Below are 21,367 nucleotides of genomic sequence, written 5' to 3'. Positions count from 1 at the left end.
ACTATAGGATATAATTATATATATATATTAATAGAAAATACTTTTAACATTAAATCCTCCCCAACTTTTTTTTATTTTTTTAATTAATAAAATATCTGTTTACTGGTGTACAACAAATCTAAAGGATCATAACAATCAATGATAATGAAATGTCCAATTGCAAAAATAAAAAAAAACAGCCAATTTTGACTGCGCAAGTGCTAATTGCAAGTCGATTTCTATCACCTGTGCGCTTAAATTTGAGCATATATAAGGGTGTGGTTTAACTTGCTTTTTCCTTTTGTCGTTTTCTTTTCTTGGTGGGGCTGTTGTTTTGTGTGTTATCCTAATTAATCTATGTTGCTGCATTTGATACTTTGCTTACCATTTAGCACAATAGCTTCTTTTTTTAATTTTTTTTTACTTTGAATGTTTTAATGTCCATTTTGCAATTTTGAAGTCATTGTTAATGCTATGTTATTGTGTTTGTGGTCATATTGTTTGATTGCAAAATTCTGCCTTTATTACCACTTTTCAATGTTTGTCCTGCATAAATATTTTCTAGTCTAGTTTTCCACCCTTGATAGGGCAAAATTGCATATTGGTTTGGTAAGTACTTTTTGAATGCAATATTTGTTGGGCCATTTTTTAACTATTTTGGCTTTACATGGAAGTGTGGGTTTACATGTGTTTTGTTTGTTAATTTTTGGTCTTTTTAATTTTTTTGTCATTTAGTGTAAATTTTAGTGATGTGTGTTTTTTTTTGTTTTGTTTTGATGTGTTTTTTTTTTATTGTGACCTTTTAGCAAATGTTTCTTGTTGTTATGTGATCTCCTTTCCAATCTCCCAGGACACACAGTTTAACCACCTGGGCGTTACACTGATGTCTAGATTTCTGTACCAAAAGCGGTACACTGTTTTTCATGAATTTTTTTTTTAAATTGTAGACCTGTAACTTACAGAAATATGTTCGAACAAAGGTCTAGTAGATACCATGAATCTAAAAAATGTTTGAAACACACAATCATGTAAAAAAAAAAAAAATACTTTTAATAAATTAAATAAAATACACAAAAATCAGCTTAAACAGAAATACATAAATAAATGAAAAATACTGAAAATGCGATAACTCGGTATACTGTATAGTAATATATTTTTCTAAAACACCTCCCTAGTGTCCAACAGTCCAACGTCACATACCTATAGACAAAACCACATTTTGACATACACACACAAGTGAAATCACTAAATGTTCCTTAATACATGTATTATAACATGTTTGCCTATAATCCTTTACTAAAATATTTGATTTCTCTAAAGTCAAACTAGAACCAAATTTTTATCAGGTCACAAATGTTTGTTCACATATTTTGTTACACTCATACTATTGTGTGATGACATATTTGAAAGTGCCACTTAGTATATATCTAGCTTGATAGAAATTAGTTTGCAGTGTTGGAACCAAAAGAAAAAGTAACAAGAAGTGCAACAAATGTAACTATAAATGAAGCAAGTTTATGATTGAGTACAATGTAACATAAAAAAGTAACACTTTTAAAAAACATCAAGCATTAAAGATTCAAACTGACCTGTAAAATGGACTGGAGATGTGCACAGAACAGGGTGCAGGTGTGCGCTAATCAATTGCTATCACCTCATTGAGGTTAACATCTCCTTTTGAATCGTCAGATTTTTCTAGTCAGATAGGTATGAAATATTGCACATGATTATTCATTTTTTTTGTCAATGTCTTGAAATGTAAATATTACTTATTTACTAGACTATGAAAACAGAACTCACAGGGCCTGATTTATTGAAGCTCTCCCAGGCTGGAGAGGATACACTTTCATCAGTAAAGCTGGGTGATCCAGCACACCTGGTATGGATTTCTTAAAAGTAATTTGGTATTTGTTAGGAAATGTTTTCGTTCCTGGACCAGATCCATTCCAGGTTTGCTGGATCACCTAGCTTCACTGATGAAAGAGTATCCTTCCCAGCCTTAGAGAGCATTATTAAATGGGGCCCACAGAGTTCAATAACTCAACGCACATGGGTGATTGTGTCTCCCATATCCTTCTACCTCTCTGCAAGTGTTGTTCTAAATAGGTCCTATGGAGCTTCAGTAGGAGAAAGACAGTCCAAAATCAAACTGCTTCCGCTTTGCTCCTGCTAGATCCTGTGGTGTGAGTGAATCCTGTACAGAATATGAAATATATTTTTTTTAAATAGGAACAAAAATAAGAGGATATACAACAATAATTAAAGGAAATGATCTTTTAACAACTTTAAAACACTGATAGTTTACTTTGGCAGAATTAGGCAGCATTTTTGGCTTGTCACTAGGTGGTCCTTTTAGTTTGTTATATTCAGTCTTTCTTTAAATAGTTTTTTCTTCTATGTTAAATATTCATCTGTTTTTCTTTTTTTCAGTTTATACCAAAGAAGAACCCTCAGGATGTCAAAGAGGTATTTACGGCTTCCAATTTTGACTTTACAATGATTTCCTCTTGGTTCTGGTTCAGGGGTTGGTCCTCTTAACTCTAGAAAACATTTTTCTACTAGTTGATGTCTTTTCTGTACTGCAGAATGGGGTGTGTTTTGGGTTGTCATTGTCGAGTCTTTAAATGACAGGTTGGCCACCTTATCAATACTACAAATAAGTTTAATAGTAGTGAGAGTGACATTTACCAGGAACAGGCAGATTCAAGTGAAATACTGTACATTCTGATGTGCAATGGCCATGTGGATGGTTCAGTGCTTGCCAGCATTATGATGGTACACCTCCCTAGGTACACTAAGCTCGGTTTAGTCACCTTCCCTCACCTTGCTGTCTGCTGCCAAGTCCTGTGGTAGGAAGAATCACCATAACAGCTATAATTTCCATTTGAGTGGCTGAGTCATAAATTGAAGGTGGCTGTGGGCAAGCAGTAAGGGGAGCCTATGATCTTGGCACCTGATGCAGAGGGCCAGCAGTCTGGCTGAAAACGGTTAGTCCTGGAGCCCTCTAAGCCACGCTGGTAAGCACAATTTTTTTTCTAAAAAAAGGTTTTATCACATCTTTACACCTTTATTAGTGCTGTGTTCAGAGGGTTTCACAGTAATTAAAAAGATTCATTTATTGGATAAATGCATCTTATTTTTTTTCAGATTGTGATTTGGAAACGTTATACCGACTTCAAGAAACTTCATGGAGAGCTCTCCTACACTCACCGGAATCTCTTCCAGCGAACTCAGGAATTTCCAGCATTCCCCCGGGCTCAGGTTTTTGGTAGGTGCTTAACAATATACCTTTATTTGCTCTTTGCTGATTGCTTGGTAATGGCATTGAATAGCCAATGCAACTTGTTACATCCTGTACTAATCAATATTTGCCCCTGCTATTCATGCAACAATAAAAACGTGAGACCTTTTTACCTGTCATAAATATATTAAAAACAATACAAAAAATCTGTACAGTAAATTCATAGGTCAGTTACCAATGTACTGATTTGTGTAAGGTATATCATACTGTATATTACTGACCTGATTTATCAGATATGTCTGTTGCCCATAGCAGGCAATCAGATCTGCTCAATGATCAGATTCTTTAAATAACTTGTACACCTTGGATATATCTGTTTCCTTCCTCGGCAGGACGTTTTGAAGCACATGTTATAGAGGAACGCAGGCAAGCTGCAGAGGATATGCTCAGGTTCACTGTGAACATTGCAGCACTGAATAACAGTCCCCAACTGAAGGAGTTCTTTAGGGTAAACAAAAAAAGTTATTTAAGTGTGGTGGAAAATAAAAATGGGGTTTTCTTCTGCCTATATAATAATGATGTGCTTATGTGTACTATTAACAGACAGGAGAGGTTACTATACAATCAAATGGTCCAGAAGCAACAGAGACACTTGTGTTGCCGCCTCCTTTAATTCCAGAGCCAGTGAGAAGTTCTTCACTCGAAATTACAGAAGAAGTGACAAATGCTTCAAATGTGGCAGAGTCAGTAGAGTCAGCTGAGCATCATGAAGACATCAACAGTGTTTCATTTTGCATGCTGAGAGAAAACCGTAAGCTTTGATAATTACTAGCTTGGTTCTTGCAGGCCTGAAAACTTTTTTTTCAATTTGTGTATGCATACACTTTGTGAACACATTTTAAAGTCTGTGGTATGTGCATGCTTTTGAAACATTAACAATTAGTGGGAAAAAATATTGAAAAGGAGTTTATAAAAAGTGAGCACTTCAAAAGAGTACACACATTGTACCACTGGGCAAATTTCCCCAAAAGAAAGGGTCCTTGAATCCTGAACCTCTTAGAGCCTCATGTCACCTGACAAGTGGATAGAGGCACTTTCTTTTGTCACGTGATCCCTTTCTTTGAGAGTCCGCCAGTGCCAGGCTCACAATAATTTTAGTCTGAAGTTTCCCTGAAGGGACATGCTACCAGTAGTGTCTGACCAAAGGCCATAAGCCCTCTTCACATCAGATTTTCAGGGATGACCTGAGAATCAACACCTTGCTAATAAGTGGTAAGCACCGTGCAGTGTGAACAACCATAGTAAAACATGCTTTTTGCCAGAAGATTTTTATATCTTCCTTCTGGAATGTAAAGGATCTTTCTGTTCTTGGCTGAAAGGCTCATAAAGTGAGGCAGGGGCAAAAAAATGTCATGCCTAAAGCAAAGTGGGTCCTCACTGTTGTTCATTGTTCTGGCATCCCTATACTTTTTTTTTTTTTTTTTTTTTTTTTTTACATTTTTTTCGGAAGAAAAATTCAAATTCAAAATAGAAAAAAAAGAAAGCCAACAATCATTAGCAGGAATTTACATAGGTAAAAAGTACACTTGGCTCACTTTATCAGGAAGGTCCACACATACCGTATATACAAACCACATAGTTCATCTATAAAATATGAATGTCACCCTAGTATAGGTGTTGGTAAGCAGTGTATGGGGCAAAAGAATATTTAAGAAGTAATATATAAAAAAAAGCTAATAAAGACAGAATACCTGGGAAACTTATCTTTATATGAAAATATCTTCAAAGAAAAAAAATAGCTACTGTATATATCTGCCTAGTGAAGTATAAATGTTTTTGTTTCCTATTCCTTTATTGCATACTACATTGTAGCGATGTGTCAGCTCTGACCTGGTTAGTGAATAGGGAGATCTGATTGACTAGAGACTAAACCGTACCTGAGCAGATTTTAGGCATGTTTCATAATTGCAACACACTATAGTCTATTATTTTTGTTGCTCAAGTGCAATCATTCTGCTTCTTTCTTTAATATTTCTGGTGCAGATTAGAAACTAGAAGGGTTAATCTGAGTTGTTACTGCTATAAGGCTTTTAATCACTACAGTGTATATATAGATAATGCAGGCCATCAAAAGGAGCTGAGAGCTCAACATCCAAAATAAGAAATATAGACACACACAAAGATACAAGATCACAATGTGAAAAGTACAGGAGGCTCTATTATAAGCATTTTCTTCCTCAACTCTCTGCCCCCTTTTTGACAGCCTTCAACACACTTTCTCAGGAACACCCGCTACCTGCTGACTCCTCAAGGGCACATATCACTGTCATCTTGAAACCAGAAAAAGATGCTACGATATGTGCAAGCTATCGCCCGATATCGCTACTGAATTGCGAGATTAAGCTCTTTTCTAGCATTTTGGCGAGAAGGCTGACACCCGTCCTCCACCGCCTTATTCATTCTGACCACCTCCCCACTACCCTCTTTTCTGTTTTATCCCTATACAGCACCTCCCCCCTCCTCTTTCTCTCTCTCTCTCCTCTCTTTTTCTATACTCTTTAATATAAAATCAGCGACCAATGAAACCTAATGGTAGATTGCTTACTGCTATAACTGAAATGTTCTTATGTCTGTATACAATTTATTTCTCTTTTCCATTTATCATTATGTGGCATGCTATATGTTCTCTCGAGTTACTGGATATAACTATTTCTGTAAAATTGTATGCCTTTTCACGCTTTTATTTGCTTTTGCCATCTGTATACACTGGTTTGAGTTCTGTATTTGTCTGTTTTTATTGGTTGCTAATAAAAAATAAATATAAAAAAAAAAAAAAAAGTACAGGAGGCTCTGTATACCAGGAAATACATCTGTGTTTTGTTTTGTATTTGTTTTTTACAGAAAAAACTGAATTTGATGCATTGTTTGGTATAAATGAAGACTTTTGTTTGTTAGAAGATGAAAACATCCTTGACTCCCTGGGATCTAGTGGTACACTGGTGGCCAATGACTTAGCAATGTTCGACCCTTGTTATTCTGAAGATGAGTATAAAACAGTAACTGGAATTAAAATTTAAACATTAGCTGTCTCTCTTTTTATTTTCTCTAATTAGGATGTTATCTTAAAGAAAATGCCATTAGTTTGATCACTTTTTTTCTCCGCTTGACTGTAGTACAAACCTAGGCTACCAAATTCAGACTTGGCACTTGCCATTAATTCACCCTTTACAGTCTGTGTCTTGCCACTTGTGTCCCCTGTTACTAATATTTCCTGTGTCCTATAGCTGCTCTCTTTCTTCCCTTACTCCCTTTCCACCCCTATCTTCTTTATGCATAGAGAGGAAAGCACACTCCTGTCTGTTTCAGCACCCCCAGACCTTGCTCTTATCTGTCTGATCCCAACGCTAGTAGTGACATAACTAACAAATCCAAGAAGGTATGAGACAGAGGTATGGGAGAGAGGCGGACCTGTGACCCCAAAAAAAAAAGAACCACACTTATACAGATATGTTCTTTCCTGAAGTACTGTCCTGCATAAAAGGGAAAGGGAAGAATGTGAGCAGCTGTGGGACATGGAGCAGAAGTGGCAAGTTGTCAACTGTAATATTCAAGACCTGATAGATTTGTTTATGGTAAAATAATTCATGAACTTATACTAGAGTACATACTGGAACTGAAAAATATATATTGCAAAATAAATGTTTTCAAGTGATTACCTTGCAAAAATATTTCAGTGTCCCTTCCTTATTTAATACTGTGTTCCTGGTAGAATGTTGGATACCAGGCAATGTACCACTTCTAATTATGTTTGCTAAAATAGTGTGTTAATTATTGTAGATGGTGCATCTGAAGAATTAGAATCCTCTTTGCATCTGCTGTCTCTAAAGTGTGAAGGGCAGGAGCTTCCTTCTGTTGGCAAAGAAAATGGTAGAATTTACCTGGCACAAGCCACATCAGAAGTGAGGAAAGCAATAGAGTTGGAATCTGCTGGAGATTACCCAGAAGCCTTCAGGCTATTCCGAAATGCTGTGGATATCCTATTAAAGGGAGTGAAAGGTACACCATGTGGACTGCTTTTCTTTTGTAGAGTGCACATGTGGAGTTCAACACGCTGATGCGATAGTAGCTGTGACTTTAGATTTAGATCCCTAAATGAGATGTTTAGAAATGTTGTGCAGAAACAGTGGGTGGTGAGTGTAGTGGGTTCATGACACTTGCTGTCGTACTTTCCTAGGTGCAGGTCTCCAGTACGCTCAAAGAAGACAAAGAGTAATTTAGTATTGGAATAAGTGGCCAGGAAAGTGACTGCTAGACACAAGGCGTTGGATCACTCCCTTTTACCATCAGATCTAGTTTTTTGGGGGGGGTTTTGTCACATTTTCACATTTTGTCATATATCCAACAGAAATACATTAGCAGTCAAAACTCTGCTGAAAACCTTATACATTCCCTAGATAAACATCACAAAACATAAGTTTCCACTTTTTTTGTAAACTTTTTTGGGATTTTTTTAGAATTAGGTGTTAGATTTAATGATTTTTATTCTAATCTACTGAAAAAATGACAACCAGTGTATGGCCACCTTAACAGGCAGCCTTATTAGTGGCATTATAACCTGTATTATAGGCTCCTTACACAACATAAATTACTAGTAATGAAAATGTTAAAAGAATGGAAAGAAAAGTTTGAGACTTGAAGATCATTAAATAGCATTTCTTACTGTAATTTATATGCCCTTTTCTATTCCTTCACATTAGATGATCGTTGCCAAGAGCGACGTGAGGCAGTCACGCGTAGAACAGCGGAATATCTTCATCATGCAGAGAAAATCTTTCAGGAGCACATTGATGGAAGTTTTTCAAACGAGCAGAAAAAAGCCCCTTAAAAAGGACTGTAAATTACTTTTTTTAAATAATATTATAAAACCAAATCTTTTATTTTACTTCAGCTGGAAGCTGTGCAATGAAAGAAAGCATGAAAACAGTCCTTTGTGTTGAGTACAAAAGAACAAATTGTCTTTGTTTTACTTCTCCTTCATTGAGTTAGAAAAGAACATAGAACCAATGTGTGAAACTGTGGACACCTCGGCAGGCATTACTTTCTGCACTAATGTTTCAAGACTTTAATTATGCTTTTTTTACTTTATTAAACTTTTTTGTTTATTTGTTGCTGTAAATGTTCTAACTGGAAAAAATTCTCTTTATAAAGTACATTATTTAAACTGAATACCAGTATTGCTTTTTATTGGACCACCGCACCACACTGTTCAAGTTCAAACAGTTTTCAGTATCTAAGAATCTGAGTAAGGATTTTTTTTGTCATGTGTTAAGAGTGCATTTACTTTTAGGCTTTAGTTGGGGTAAGGACTAAGATGGCCTCTGGCACATTTTAATGATGTGTGCAGTTGCTGGGGGGGGGCTACGAGTAATCTGAATCACTGGGGCCTTAGGGTGTTACTGGGTTGTTGCTAATAATGACCAACAATGATGCTGGTGCCAAGACTACAATAGCATACTGAAAGCTTAAGGCGTACATTGGACAACTCAGCGAAAATCCTCTGACATCCATCGGACAATTGTTTGAGGGTTTAGAAAGTTGCAGTTCAACACAAGGCCCAGCATACAGGATTAAATTCAGTGGGATAGGGTTTGGAGTTTATCTTCAAGTCCTTTCTTTAGTCTTTCTATAGAAAAGCAGATATCCTATCTGTGGTTGAAGGATCTGCTTGAGATTCAATAAATATAATGTGTATATATAAATAGCAATGTCTGCATTCTTCTTTACAAACTCAAACATTCACTGTATAAACTAAAAAATAAATGAACTTATATTTAGTTATATTACTACTGTTTGTTAGAACTGCTACACATTTGTGTTGCATGGAAGCGACCAACTTCTGGCAACTGTGAACAGGTATTCCAGCCCAGGATGATTGAACTACATTCCACAACTCTTCTACACTTCTTGGTTTTTCCTCAGAAACAGCATTTTTGATGTTGCCCCACAAGTTTTCTATTGGATTAAGGTATGGGGATTAAGCTGGCTACTCCATAATGTCAATCTTGTGGGTTTTGAACCAAAACATTGCTCGTTTACTAGTGTGTTTGGAATAATTGTTTTGAAACATCCATATTAAGGGCATTTCATCTTCGGCATAAGGCAACATGATCTCTTCAAGTAATTTGATGTACTTAAACTGATCTATGATCCCTGGTATGCGATAAATATGCCTTAAAACCATAGCGTGAGAAACATCCCCATATCATGGTGCTTGTGCCACCATGCTTCACTGTCTTCACAGTGTACTTTGGCTTGAATTCAGTGTTTGGGGTTTGTCTGACAAACTGTCAGAAAAAAAGAACACTCCTGCTCTTTACATTAGACCACAAAATGTTGCACCATTTCTCTTTAGGCCAGTCAATGTGTTTTTTGGCAAACCCTGATCTATTTAGCACATGTTTTTTTTTTTTCAACATTGGGACTTTGTGAGAGCTTATTGCCAATAGCTTAGCTTCACATTGGCATCTCCAAACTGTAACAATACTCATAGGTAACTTTAGACAATTGGCTGAATCTTTGCAAAGTGGGATGATTTATTATTTATATGGCTGATATCTAGTTGGTGGTTTACTCCGGCCCCTAATAGCCAATTTATTATTTTTTTTCAGGTAAAGTAAACATGAGCATGGAAAAATGAGGGTAATATAAAAAATAACAAACTGAAAATATGTGCATTCCAATTAATTCCTAAGGCATTTAATGAGCCTTTATGCATATCAATTGAATTCCAATGCTCTGAACTTGCCATGTCTTTATGTAGCTGGCTTTATTCACAGGCATACTGGATTGGAAAAGAGCTTTTCCAAAACTACTGTAAGCAGACATATGTTTAAAATCTCTTCCTATGATGTCTATTTTAAACATATATTTCACTGGAAACACCAGTGTTTAATAAATTGGAGGTGACGCCACAAAGTTTGGCCACATAGTGTGCTAGAGGTTTATATACAGTTATAAATATTTGGACAGAGACAACTTTTTTTCTAATTTTGGTTCTGTACATTACCACAATTATTTTAAATGAAACAACTCAGATGCAGTGGAACTGCACACTTTCAGCTTTAATTCAGTGGGTTGAACAAAACGATTGTATAAAAATGTGAGGAACTAAAGCCTTTTTTTTTTTACACAATCACTTCTTTTCAGGGGATCAAAAGTAATTGGAAAATGGAGTCAAAGGCTTTTTTATGGGTTGGTGTGGGCAATTCCTTCGTTATTATTATCAATTAAGCAGATAAAAGGCCTGGAGTTGATTTAAGGGAGGGGGGGGTGTTGCTTGTATGTGGAAGATTTTGCTGTGAACGTACAACATCCAGTCAAAGGAGCTCTCCATTCAGGTGAAACAAGCCATCCTTAAGCTGCAAAAACAGAAAAAAAAAAACATTCGCCAAATTGCTACAATATTGGGAGTAGCAAAATCTAGTTTAGTACATCATGAGAAAGAAACAAAGCACTGGTGAACTCAGCAACGCCAAAAGACCTGGACGTCCACGGAAGACAACAGTGGTGGATGATGTCACGGTCCCTTCCGTGACTGAGGTTAGAAGATCTGCGAGACAAGCTGCACATGAGGTTATCTGACAGTCTCTTTGTTTTCACTTGTTTCTGTGTTTTTGTTTGTAATGACCACACCTCTTGTCTCAGCTGCAGCTGGTGGTCATTACTGCTCATCTATTTAGTCTGGCTTCACACTTCATGCTATGAGGTTGATATTCACTACTTGGATGTGGAAGAGCTGATGTGTTGTCCACTCCAGAGTTCCTGCTCCTCCATTTGCTATTTAAGATAAGTTGTACTGCTCTGAGTGTTTTGTTGTTCTTTTGTGCTTGTTGTTACTAGGTCTCAGGGAGATGTTGGTCCATTCATCTGGGAAGGTACCAGTAGTCTCAAACCCTGTCAATATTCCTAGGGCAATTTAGGGCTACTAGGGCCTAGGTTCCAGTGTATGAATATTCCCACCTTCAGGGGATATTCCTACTGACAGGAGTCAGGGATAGGTTAGGGTGTCCGTAGGGTGTGACCATCTCCTTCTCCCTATCCTTTGAAGGCCTAGTCCCTTGTCTTTATCCTTCTGTTTTCCTCCTGGTGTTCCTCCCCCTTATCTGTGACAGATGATCGCAGAATCATTTCCATGGTGAAGAGAAACCGCTTAAAAACAGCCAGCCAAGTGAACAACCAGGAGGTAGGCGTATCGATATCCAAGTCTACCATAAAGAGAAGACTGCATGAAAGTAAATACAAAGGGTGCACTGCAAGGTGCAAGCCACTCATAAGCCTCAAGAACAGAAAGGCTAGATTGGACTTTGCTCAAAAACATCTAAAAAAGCCAGCACAGTTCTGGAAATACATTCATTGGACAGATAAAACCAATATCACCCTTTACCAGAATGATGGCAAGAAAAAAGTATGGAGAAGGCATGGAACAGCTTATGATCCAAAGCATACCACATCTTCTGTAAAACATGGTGGAGGTAGTGTGATGGCTTGGGTGTGCATGGCGGCCAGTGGCACTGGGACACTAGTGTTTATTGATGTGACATAGGACAGAAGCAGCCAAATGAATTCTGAGGTGTTCAGAGACATACTGTTCAAATTCAGCAAAATGCAGTCAAATTGATTGGGAGGCGTTTCATAACACAGATGGACAATGACATAAAACATACAGCCATAGCAACCCAAGAGTGTATTAAAGCAAAGAAGTAAAATATTCTTGCATGCCCAAGTCAATCACCTGATCTGAACCCAATTGAGCATGCATTTCACTTGTTGAAGACTAAACTTTAGACAGAAAGGCCCACAAACAAACAGCAACTGAAAGCTGTAGCAGTAAATGCCTGGCAGAGCATTAAAAGGAGGAAACCCAGCATCTGGTGATGTCCATGAGTTCAAGACTACAGACTGTCATTGCCAGCAAAGGGTTTTCAACCAGGTATTAGAAATGAACATTTCTCAGTTTTTTGATTTGTCCAATTTCTTTTGAGCCCTTGAAATTGTGTTAAAAATTTTTATGCAATCTTTTTGTTCAACCCACTGAATTGAAGCTGAAAGTCTGCCGTTCAACTGCATCTTGAGTTTCTTCATTTAAAAGTAATTGTATTAATGTACAGAACACACACACAAGAAGCTCCTTTTGTAAGATTTCCAAGAGTGGGTTCTGCCAAGGACAATCCTGCATAACATTCATTCCACCACCATGTGTGCATCCCATCTTCCTTGATATCTGGCTTCTATTGTTTTTATGTTGTACATGAAATCTTTCACCTTGCTCTTTTGCTTAAGCCACCAAGTTTCTCTGGAAATAAATCTGACTATGCAGATAATAGACTTCACTGCTCACGTTGCAGCCAAGCCTGTTAAAATGAAAGAGCAAATTTTCTACTAATTGTGTTTAGTTGTCTGCCTTCTTGTTGCGAAGAATGTTTTTCACAAGAGCAAATAGGGACCAGGCACAATTTGATTTCATTCATTAATGCTTTGAAATGTGAGTCATTTATAAGTTATCTGATCTGTGGACCATTGAAAATTCCAAAAGTCCAGGTAACTTATGCACTATGTATTCAGTGGACTAACCATCTTTATTTAAAGCTATTACAAATTGTTTCATCAGACCTAGCTTTATATGTAGTGGTGGGAGTATGATTTTATCTCATGATACCTCCAATCACCTTTTATTTCTTTGGAGGCCAATCTTTTCTTTCCCAGTGTCCCTATGTTGGCTCTACTGGCCCAAAGGCAAAAAAGCAAGGATACTTTGTGTAGCCACCTTGTTGACCAAAAAGAAAATTACAAATACTTTTGTTTAAATAATTCATATTATTAATTACTTAATTACTTTATAATTCATATTAATTACTTAATTATTAATTACTAAATTAAATCATTGGGGGGGGGGGGTTGACAGTAGGGTACTGCACATTGCTTCCCAAAAACATACCATTACCCTGCATTATGCAACCCCCATTGATGATGTCCATATGTACAGTCCCCATGGCTGAAAGAAGTACAAGGGGAAGGATGGTGAGGTAAAGCATAGATGATTCTGAAAGTTCATCATCCAAGTAGGCTCTATTGTACATGCTTTGGCTTCTAAATTAAATGGTAAAAGTGCAGTAAAATCAGAGTAAGCTTCTTCAAAACAGGGGAGTTGGCTGTATAAGACTTAAGCTACGTACACACTTCCAATTATTATCGTCGGAAAACGAACGACGAACGTTCCTGCACGATATATACGAACGATCGTATAGCACCGATCCTGCACATAGAGGTAACGACACGATCGTTCGTAGATATTGTACACACAGACATTTGCCTGGTTTTGAAGGCAGTGGAAGTTGACAATTTCTACTGATGGCACCCAGGGGGTAAAAAAACTGAGAGACAAAGGATAAAATTATTGATAACTGCTTCAGTAAACTTTGCTAAGCCACCATAATACAACCCTTTAACTGCTAGTGTATTAAACAAACTGAATTATGAAATGAAGATTGAAAGAGGAGCTTGCAGCCTCCTTGGATACAAACATCATGTATCCCAGAATGCTGCGGGCTGCTAAAAAAAAAAAAAAAAAAATCCGATCTCACAACGCATGCATGAGATGAGCACATTGTTTTACATGGCATGCGCAATAAAGGCTTTCCTGAAATGTCAAAAAAAAGTGGCAATTTCCTCTGTCTTCTTACTTCTGCTTACGTCACCTGATCCTGCTTTGTGCAGACGTGAGATCAGGTGAGATTTCCACCTGAAAATGTAATAAAAAAAGAAGTGCCAATCTCATTACACATCTGTAAGATCGGCACTTTGTTTTGTATTGTGGGGAAAAGCCCTTCTGGGCATGCCTGATCAAGGGCAAGCTAAAGCCTCTGTCCCAGGGCACTGCAGGCGTCCTATTCAGTCTTTACCACCACAGTGATAAAGATAGAGGGGGAGGGGTATCCCCTTCAATTAAAAAAATAAAATGTTTATGGAAAAAATTTTTTTACTTCTTATAAAAGGAGTATCTACTCTATACAAAGTATAAAATGTGGTCATATGTCGGCTTTAACATTGTGTACAGTCCCTGAAATACTATTGGAACTAACATTACATCTAACACATTCCCATCCACAGGAACATTAGAAGGTGATCAAGCTAAATTATTTTGCCTAGGCTGTGAAACTTCAGAACTTATTGGAAAATCCTTTCTAGCAACATTTCTAAAAATGATCAGCAGTTTTAGACAATGACTGTACTAAACTGATTAACCTCCCTGGTGGTCTGAATAATAAGCATTTTTGAATGCCAAAGTGGTACATTTAAAAATGCTTATTATTTTAAATGTCCCGCCTGGTCCTGCCCCCCAGCCGCATGCTCGCAGTTTCCATGCCCCGCCGACATCTGCGTTCCCAACGTTCACACACCGGGCGGGTATTGCTGGAAAATGCGACGGCCAAGTGGTGACCTGGTATGCTTTAAAACTCCCTTACAATTCCTGAGCTATGAAGCTTCTTGGTGCTGCAGAGGATTCACCGGCTGGAACAGAGGGGGAAGGCTGCTGGCTTGTAGCTGACACTATACCTGTATGCAGTGCAGCCATTTGCACAGCTGTCATTCTACCCCTGTGCTGTCAGCGTTGTTCATTGCCCAGGAGGTGCTCTATGCCCATAGACCTTCCCTCTCCTCTGTCTACACCTATACAGATGTATGGAAGGAAAGGCTTATCACCTTCTCTTGTAAACTGGGACTATGCAGAGAGGCAGTGACATCCCTGGAACCTCCTCCTGACCAACCCCTTCCCTCAGAACACAAACTGCTTCCTGTTTAAAGATGCAGAGCTTCTTCTAGTGGAGGGTTTCTCTTTTTCTGGCTCTGTCCTATCTTCACAGGCTGCTCCGTCTTCCCTTACTGCTGAATCCCAGTCCTTGCTGGCACTTCAGCTGCAGCACAAATCAAGCAGCGCCTCAGCCATTTTTCTCTTTTGGGCTTTTCTATTATCTTCTCCAACAACTGCAGAATACGGCTCTTGAGAGGACGGAGCTTCACTTCTACAAAGGCAGGAGTTACCTGAGGAACTGAGGTAAGATTCCCCCATATATATATATACATATACGCACGCACGCACAAGCAGTATGGCTGCTCTGCTTCTGACTCTACGCTAAGAAAACACTAGGGTGTCACACAAGAAGACTTGCTTTTATGATTTCTGCTTAAAAGAGGCCCAGGGTAGATTATATGAAGTAGTCACTCTGAGACTCAGTCCCCGTTCTTGGTGTTGGTAAAAGTTAAACATACGGTATATACCCTCAAATGAATTGTTTAAACATATTACAAATCAAACAAAATGAAGGCACTTCTTGCATTAGCACTATGGTCCAGATTCAAATGGTAAAAATGTTAGTCTGCATAAAATTTAGCTGGACTTCAAACTTGTGAAAACTTTAGGCATACACAACTCGAGATTGAACTTTTTTTTTTAGATTGAACTACAGTAACAGGACAGCTTTAAAGAAGAAGCTGTGGGTTTGTCACTGGGTGATAAATTGTTAGCAGGGACAAAGCAACAAATAAATGCATGACATTGGCTTTAACTGCTCTCTCAAAAAAAAAAAGAAAAAAAAAAAAAATCGCTGAAGTTTGTTTTTGTTTAGTATTTAATGCTGTGCACCTTTTCCTCCAAATAGTAGTGTAGTAGTATGTCCTGGATCAGGGTTTGGCAAACTTTTTGGACTACTAGGCAATTTCAGGAGGTCAAGAAGGCACACTAGGCCACAAGAAACAAGGTTTTTTAATTTAAAAATACAGCACGATCAATGGGAAACATGATGTTGCATGTTCTTAGAGACAGATACAATATCCGTTTCTAAAGATGAGGAGTTCAGCAACAGCTTGTTTTTACAACTTTATCTTGGAGAACAGCAAGTACAAATAAGTGCTGCCAAACATTGCAATCACACGCTTGGCATGGGCTAACAACGTTGGAAATTGAGCATGTGGCAGCTGACGGTAGAAGTCAATAAAAGTCTCTGTACGTGTGCTTGGCATCCGAAATGCCCCTTGAGATTCGACCGCTTGAAAGTGCTGTTGGTGTCGTTGCACACACAAATAATTTGTCAGTCCATTTGGGGTTTAAAACACGATGTTCAAGGTCAACCTTCCGGAGACTGGTAGCTGCACGTTGCTTCTGCTCTTTAAGCATAGTAATTGAGATTTCTGCACGGGAACTCGCAATAACGCGACAATTCAATTAGGCTGTATCCAACAATAAATACTAGCTAGGCCACATCTGGCCTAAAGGCCAGAGTTTGCCTACCTCTGTCTTAGATGATGCAGAGAGGGCATCAGAATAAAGTTTTGCACCAGTGCTGTACACTGCTGGACACCATGGGGACATCCACCTTTGGGGCAGCCAGTAATGTAACAACTATTTTATTAAAAAATTCTCACTGAAATTTTCCAAACAAGGGTGATATAATAATAATAAATAATTTGAATTAAATGCAGCGTTTAGAAAAAAAAAATTTACATTTTTAGTAGACAACCCGGGTGTGGTAGATTTTAAAGCAGGGTGCTGCACAAAGTCCAAGATCACAGTCAGGACAGTAGAACCTGGTTTCTTTGCGTTTCTTCCTTCCTCTGTCATCGGTCTTTGAGCAGCAAACCATGCACATCCTTGTAGGTGCTGCCTTTTTCTGGGTTGGTGGGATGTATTCAATGAAGTGACTACCAGTTAGGCTTTCTGGGTTGACAACGGTGGAAGCACGACGTCCAGGTCTATTCATAACCACTGATGGTGTTTGGTGGTTCTTGACTATGTATTTGGAAACTTGCAAAATGAAGTCTGAATGATTCACAGGCCTCTGACAAATTTTCTGTACAGATTGTAGGCATTTCATAGGCACTGCTCAACTAGATGCCTGAAAATCTTTTTGCAGTACTTCCTTTGCTGTTTCCTCATCGCTGGGTAGAATGTCAGCTTGGTCAGCTCTGTCGACACTTCCCATGGTGTTGTAGTCAATCACCACCTGTGGCTTAATCACTTCTTTCCCACGTTTTGTGTGTATCAGAACGCTGGAGGCATCATGGACAGTACTCATCAGGCACACATCTTTCTTGTCACGCCATCTCAGGGCCATCATCTTGCCTTTCGGCCAGGCAACAATTTCTCCTGTCTTCAGCTTCCCTTTTGCAAACAGTGATGGCAAGTTGCCCCGGTTAGCCCTAACTTTTCCATAGGCATCTGTTCTGTGTTGCAGAAGGAACCCCTAAAGCTCAGGTGAGGTTCAGAAATTGTCAGTTGTGATACAATAGCCCTGACCTAGCAATGGCTCAATGAGGGATAGCACTGAAGATGTTGCCAATCTTTAATGGCTGTATCTGGGGTTGAACTGTGTCCCTTTTCCAGTGTACAGTACTGTATTCCAAATGTAGCCAGATGAGGATTCGCACAGCATATACGTTTTCACGCCAAATCGTGACCTCTTTGACCCAGTGTACTGCACCCAGCTGAGCCTCCCCTTGTAAGTCATTAGACTTTTGTCAATGCTGACATCTCTTTCTGGCACATAGGTTTGCTGGAAATTTTGTAGAATCATCTGGGACACTTCCCAAATTTTCTTCAGTTTTGGTGCAGGATGGGTAGTCTCATCTAATTCTTCATTGTTTACGAAGTGCAGGTACTTCATTATGCGGGAAAATCGGTATTCTGGCATGACTGGGCCAAAAAATGGAGTGCCAACCTTTTTATTTTTGGACCAGTACCACTTCTGCACGGGTTTGCCCACAACTTCCTGCAGGATCACCAGGCCCAAAAACAGCCAAATGTCATCCTTGGTCACAGGTTCCCACTTTCTGCTTCTTGCAAACCTTGTTGTTGTCCAGCGTACCTGCATAAAACAAAATAAAAAAGGTATTTTAGGATATGTTCTTTTATACTGCGGAGAAGGTTGCAAGTAATATGTTAGCAAACACAAGAGCAGCATACATGTTTGCTAACTTTTTGAAATTTTTTGCTATTTTTTTTTTATGCAAACACAGAACGGTTTACCTGTTTGTCTCCGCAACAATTTTTTCGATAACTTCATCGGTCAAAAACAACTTCAGGTATGCCAGGGGGTCGTCGCATTCAGCCTCAATTTTCATCCCAGGTGCGCCGGTGAATGGAAATCTTGGCGGTGCTGCCTGGTCCGCATCAAGGTCAGGGGAGCACCATGTGCGCACAGCACTGACATCAGGTTCAGAATCGTTGCTCAGTTCACTTTTGCTGTCTGATGACAAATTTCCTGATTCCACAAGGGACTCCAAATCGCTATAGCTGCTTTCAAATTCCTCCAAAACAGCGCTTACTCCGGAGAGATGCCTTTTGGATGCCATGTGGTCTCCAGTAATCAGTCAAGAACAATTGGGGTCAAAGACAAAGCGATGAAATTATACATTCAGGAAGTGATTTATAAGCCATCAAAAGGTCAGGTCAAGGTCAGGGCTAATAGTGGGCAAAATGTAAATCGGGGCACTGGGCAAATGATGTGCGTGGTGCACTCAAATATGTATTTACACTTTATGTTTTTTTGTGTTTTTTACTGTAAAAAAAAAAAAATGTAAAAGCAAATTACATAGTAATCTGCTTTTAAATTTCCCACCTCCACATTCCATCGCTCAACCGCCATCACTTGGAATATGTCACATCTTGCTGGGTGATGCGATGGGGATGTCCCCGCCCTACTCACTCCTCTGTGTGATCCGGTAATCTGCTTTTAAATTTCCTGCCCGGTCAGCGGTGGCCACGCCCCCCAACTGACAGACTTATCGTCATTACAGCCGATGCGCGGGGCACAGGTAAGAGGGGCTTCTAAAGTTACCCCGAGAGCGGGGTTACCGCTTTTTGACTCCACTCTCGCACTCGGGATTACTGCTAGGGGGTGTTAATGTTCTGCCTTTCTTGATTGTTCATGGTGCACATGGTAACCAATATTTTTTTATTATTCCGCCAGGTGACTATAAATTGCATTCCAGGAATATGTATGTGTCTCCAACTTCTCCAGTGGGCTTATGTCTTGATATGTGTTCTGAACGAGAGCGGAGAGAACGAGAGCAGTGTGGACGAATTCATCCTTTTGAAATGCAGAAAGGACAATCAAACAGGAGAAATTATGGAAAGGGGAGCCGTCAAATTGCTGACCCTGGTGGGACTGTTAAAGAGTACAGCCGTCCTGCTGCAGGGAAAGAACTGTATTCACCAAGAGACCTGCGACCTCCTGCAATACTTCTCAAAACTGTTCAATACTTGTTATTAGAAATCTGGGGGAATGTCGATGAGAAAGATTCTTCCTCGTTGTCCTTGGCCTATTCTTTTGTGTTTGACCGACTACGAGCAGTCAGGCAAGACTTAACAGTCCAGAGAATAAGAGGTACTGAAGGAGCTGCTATCCTTGAAGGGAGCCTTGGCTTCTTGCTTTGTGCCCCTTACCTGGTGAGGGACCTGTCACTCCAAGTTTATTGTGCAACCCTCCATTCAACACAGGTGCGAGAAAGTTTTGCTGAGCTAATGGAATGCTACAGCAAAGGTGGAAGATTCCCTAGACAAGCTGAGTTTCAAGCTCTTCTCCTTCTGTATGATTTAGGTAAGTGTTGTGTATAACAATTGGTACTAACAATAAGGATCTCGCTTTAGCGGAAAACAGTTTGGCTTCACTAACTTTTTAGTGTTTTACCTATGGTACAGAGTGTTCTCTATAGCCCCTTTTAGCTGGGCACACCACCCAGCACTTTTCAGTAACCAACCGGCTGTTTTTGAGTGGTTAGTGAAGAGTTGGGTCACAATACAGGGGCTGCCACCCACCTACAATTTCTTCTCACCCAGCTTTTAAAAAAAAAAATCTGCATTGAATGCTGTGTACACAACAGTAAACAGTTTCTGATAATCAAAAGCAGATGCTTACAGGAGTCCTTCAAATGTGCTCTTGTGGCCCCAAAACTGAGAGCACCATGTTCTGCAAATATCCACTAGGAAGCTGGCACTTTTCCTTAACTTCCTGGTTGAGACCACCCATCAAAATAATTGATCAGCAAGGCACAGTGGGAGCCCAGGGTCTATCGCTAACTTCCTGGATGTTGGTATGCTTCTAATCAAGAGCCTCTGATCTTAGGGGTTCTTCAGCATTTCTTTTTTAAAAAACTGGGATGTAGAGGTATGTGGTTATGTAGTCACACATGGTAATATTATCTATTAATATTTATATTTGACAAATTGCTCATCTTAGTTGGGCCTAGAGAGCACTCCATAGATTGCATTAGGTCCTTCTTTGCAGGAAATGGAAGTAGCCCTTTCCTGCCTGCAAATCTTTCCCTCACTTAAACTAAAATTTTGCGCAACTGAACTGTTAAGTGGTAAAGCTTCTGTGCACCACCAAAGTTCTAAAAAAATGACAATTGATGACTGAATATTGAAGGGAGCTTAATCTTGCAGAGAAGTCAATCTTGCAGAGAAGTTGGGTATATTTAGGCAGCCGAGCCTAAAAATGGCTATGCCTTCCCTTTGGAAGTTGGGTTTTGGAAGACAGGTTTAAGCCACTTAGTGGTTTTCTACATGTTTTAAAACAGTTATTTAATTCTGTGTCAAAATGCAGGGGTAAATAGAATGGCCCCTTCCCTATAAGTTATCTTACAATCATTCTTTGTCCAACTATTTTTGGTTTTTTTTTGTTGTTGTTTTGTTTTTTGTTTGAATTTCCGGAGATCTTTTATTTTTGGTTGGTAAAAGTTGCAGTGAGAAGCAGCTTTTTATTCTGCATAAATTTTATATTGGGCTTTTTTTTTTTTTTTTTTTTTTTTTTTTTTTTTGGCAAAAACTTTCCTATACTGCATTTAAAGCAGATCCAAACTTGCCTCTTTACAGCGCCAGCACTGGAACCTGACCTTCATCATCTTCTGGCTTTAGTCATCTTAATTGACCAGCCTGCAGTTACTTAACGAGTCAAAGGTGACACCAAGACAACGTGCCTGAGGGGAGGGCCGAATATTAGTGTTGTTAACACTTAGATGTATGTCGAGGAGATTTGGGGTTTGAGGGGGGGATGATGATGAGTTCTGTTTTATCCAGGTTGAGCTTCAAAAATC

General features: G+C 39.0%; 2 protein-coding genes across 5 annotated transcripts in view; both read left to right on the top strand.

Annotated features, from left to right (window-relative positions):
• SNX15 (sorting nexin 15) overlaps positions 1-8,446 on the top strand; it is a 13,291-nt gene extending 4,845 nt beyond the window's left edge. Inside the window, exons 2-7 of the mRNA XM_072421367.1 lie at positions 2,410-2,445; positions 3,127-3,247; positions 3,613-3,728; positions 3,824-4,031; positions 6,122-7,276; positions 7,978-8,446. Coding sequence (XP_072277468.1) covers positions 2,410-2,445; positions 3,127-3,247; positions 3,613-3,728; positions 3,824-4,031; positions 6,122-6,297 — 657 coding nt within the window. The 3' untranslated portion in view covers positions 6,298-7,276; positions 7,978-8,446. The remainder of the gene's footprint in view (positions 1-2,409; positions 2,446-3,126; positions 3,248-3,612; positions 3,729-3,823; positions 4,032-6,121; positions 7,277-7,977) is intronic.
• Positions 8,447-14,889: 6,443 nt separating this feature from the next.
• SAC3D1 (SAC3 domain containing 1) overlaps positions 14,890-21,367 on the top strand; it is a 46,785-nt gene continuing 40,307 nt past the window's right edge. For 2 of the 4 annotated variants that reach the window (XM_072421364.1, XM_072421365.1), the window contains exons 1-2: positions 15,041-15,332; positions 19,243-19,872. In XM_072421364.1, the coding sequence (XP_072277465.1) occupies positions 19,269-19,872 (604 nt within the window). In that variant the 5' untranslated portion in view covers positions 15,041-15,332; positions 19,243-19,268. Of the gene's footprint in view, positions 15,333-19,242; positions 19,873-21,367 lie in introns of all 4 variants that reach the window. The other 2 variants (XM_072421362.1, XM_072421366.1) reach the window with 2 other exon arrangements.

This window comes from Pyxicephalus adspersus, chromosome 9 (assembly GCF_032062135.1).
Source record: "Pyxicephalus adspersus chromosome 9, UCB_Pads_2.0, whole genome shotgun sequence".
In the NCBI taxonomy this organism is placed as follows: domain Eukaryota; kingdom Metazoa; phylum Chordata; class Amphibia; order Anura; family Pyxicephalidae; genus Pyxicephalus; species Pyxicephalus adspersus.
The sequence above is the reverse complement of the archived record's forward strand: the minus strand, read 5'-3'. Positions and strand labels throughout refer to the sequence as shown.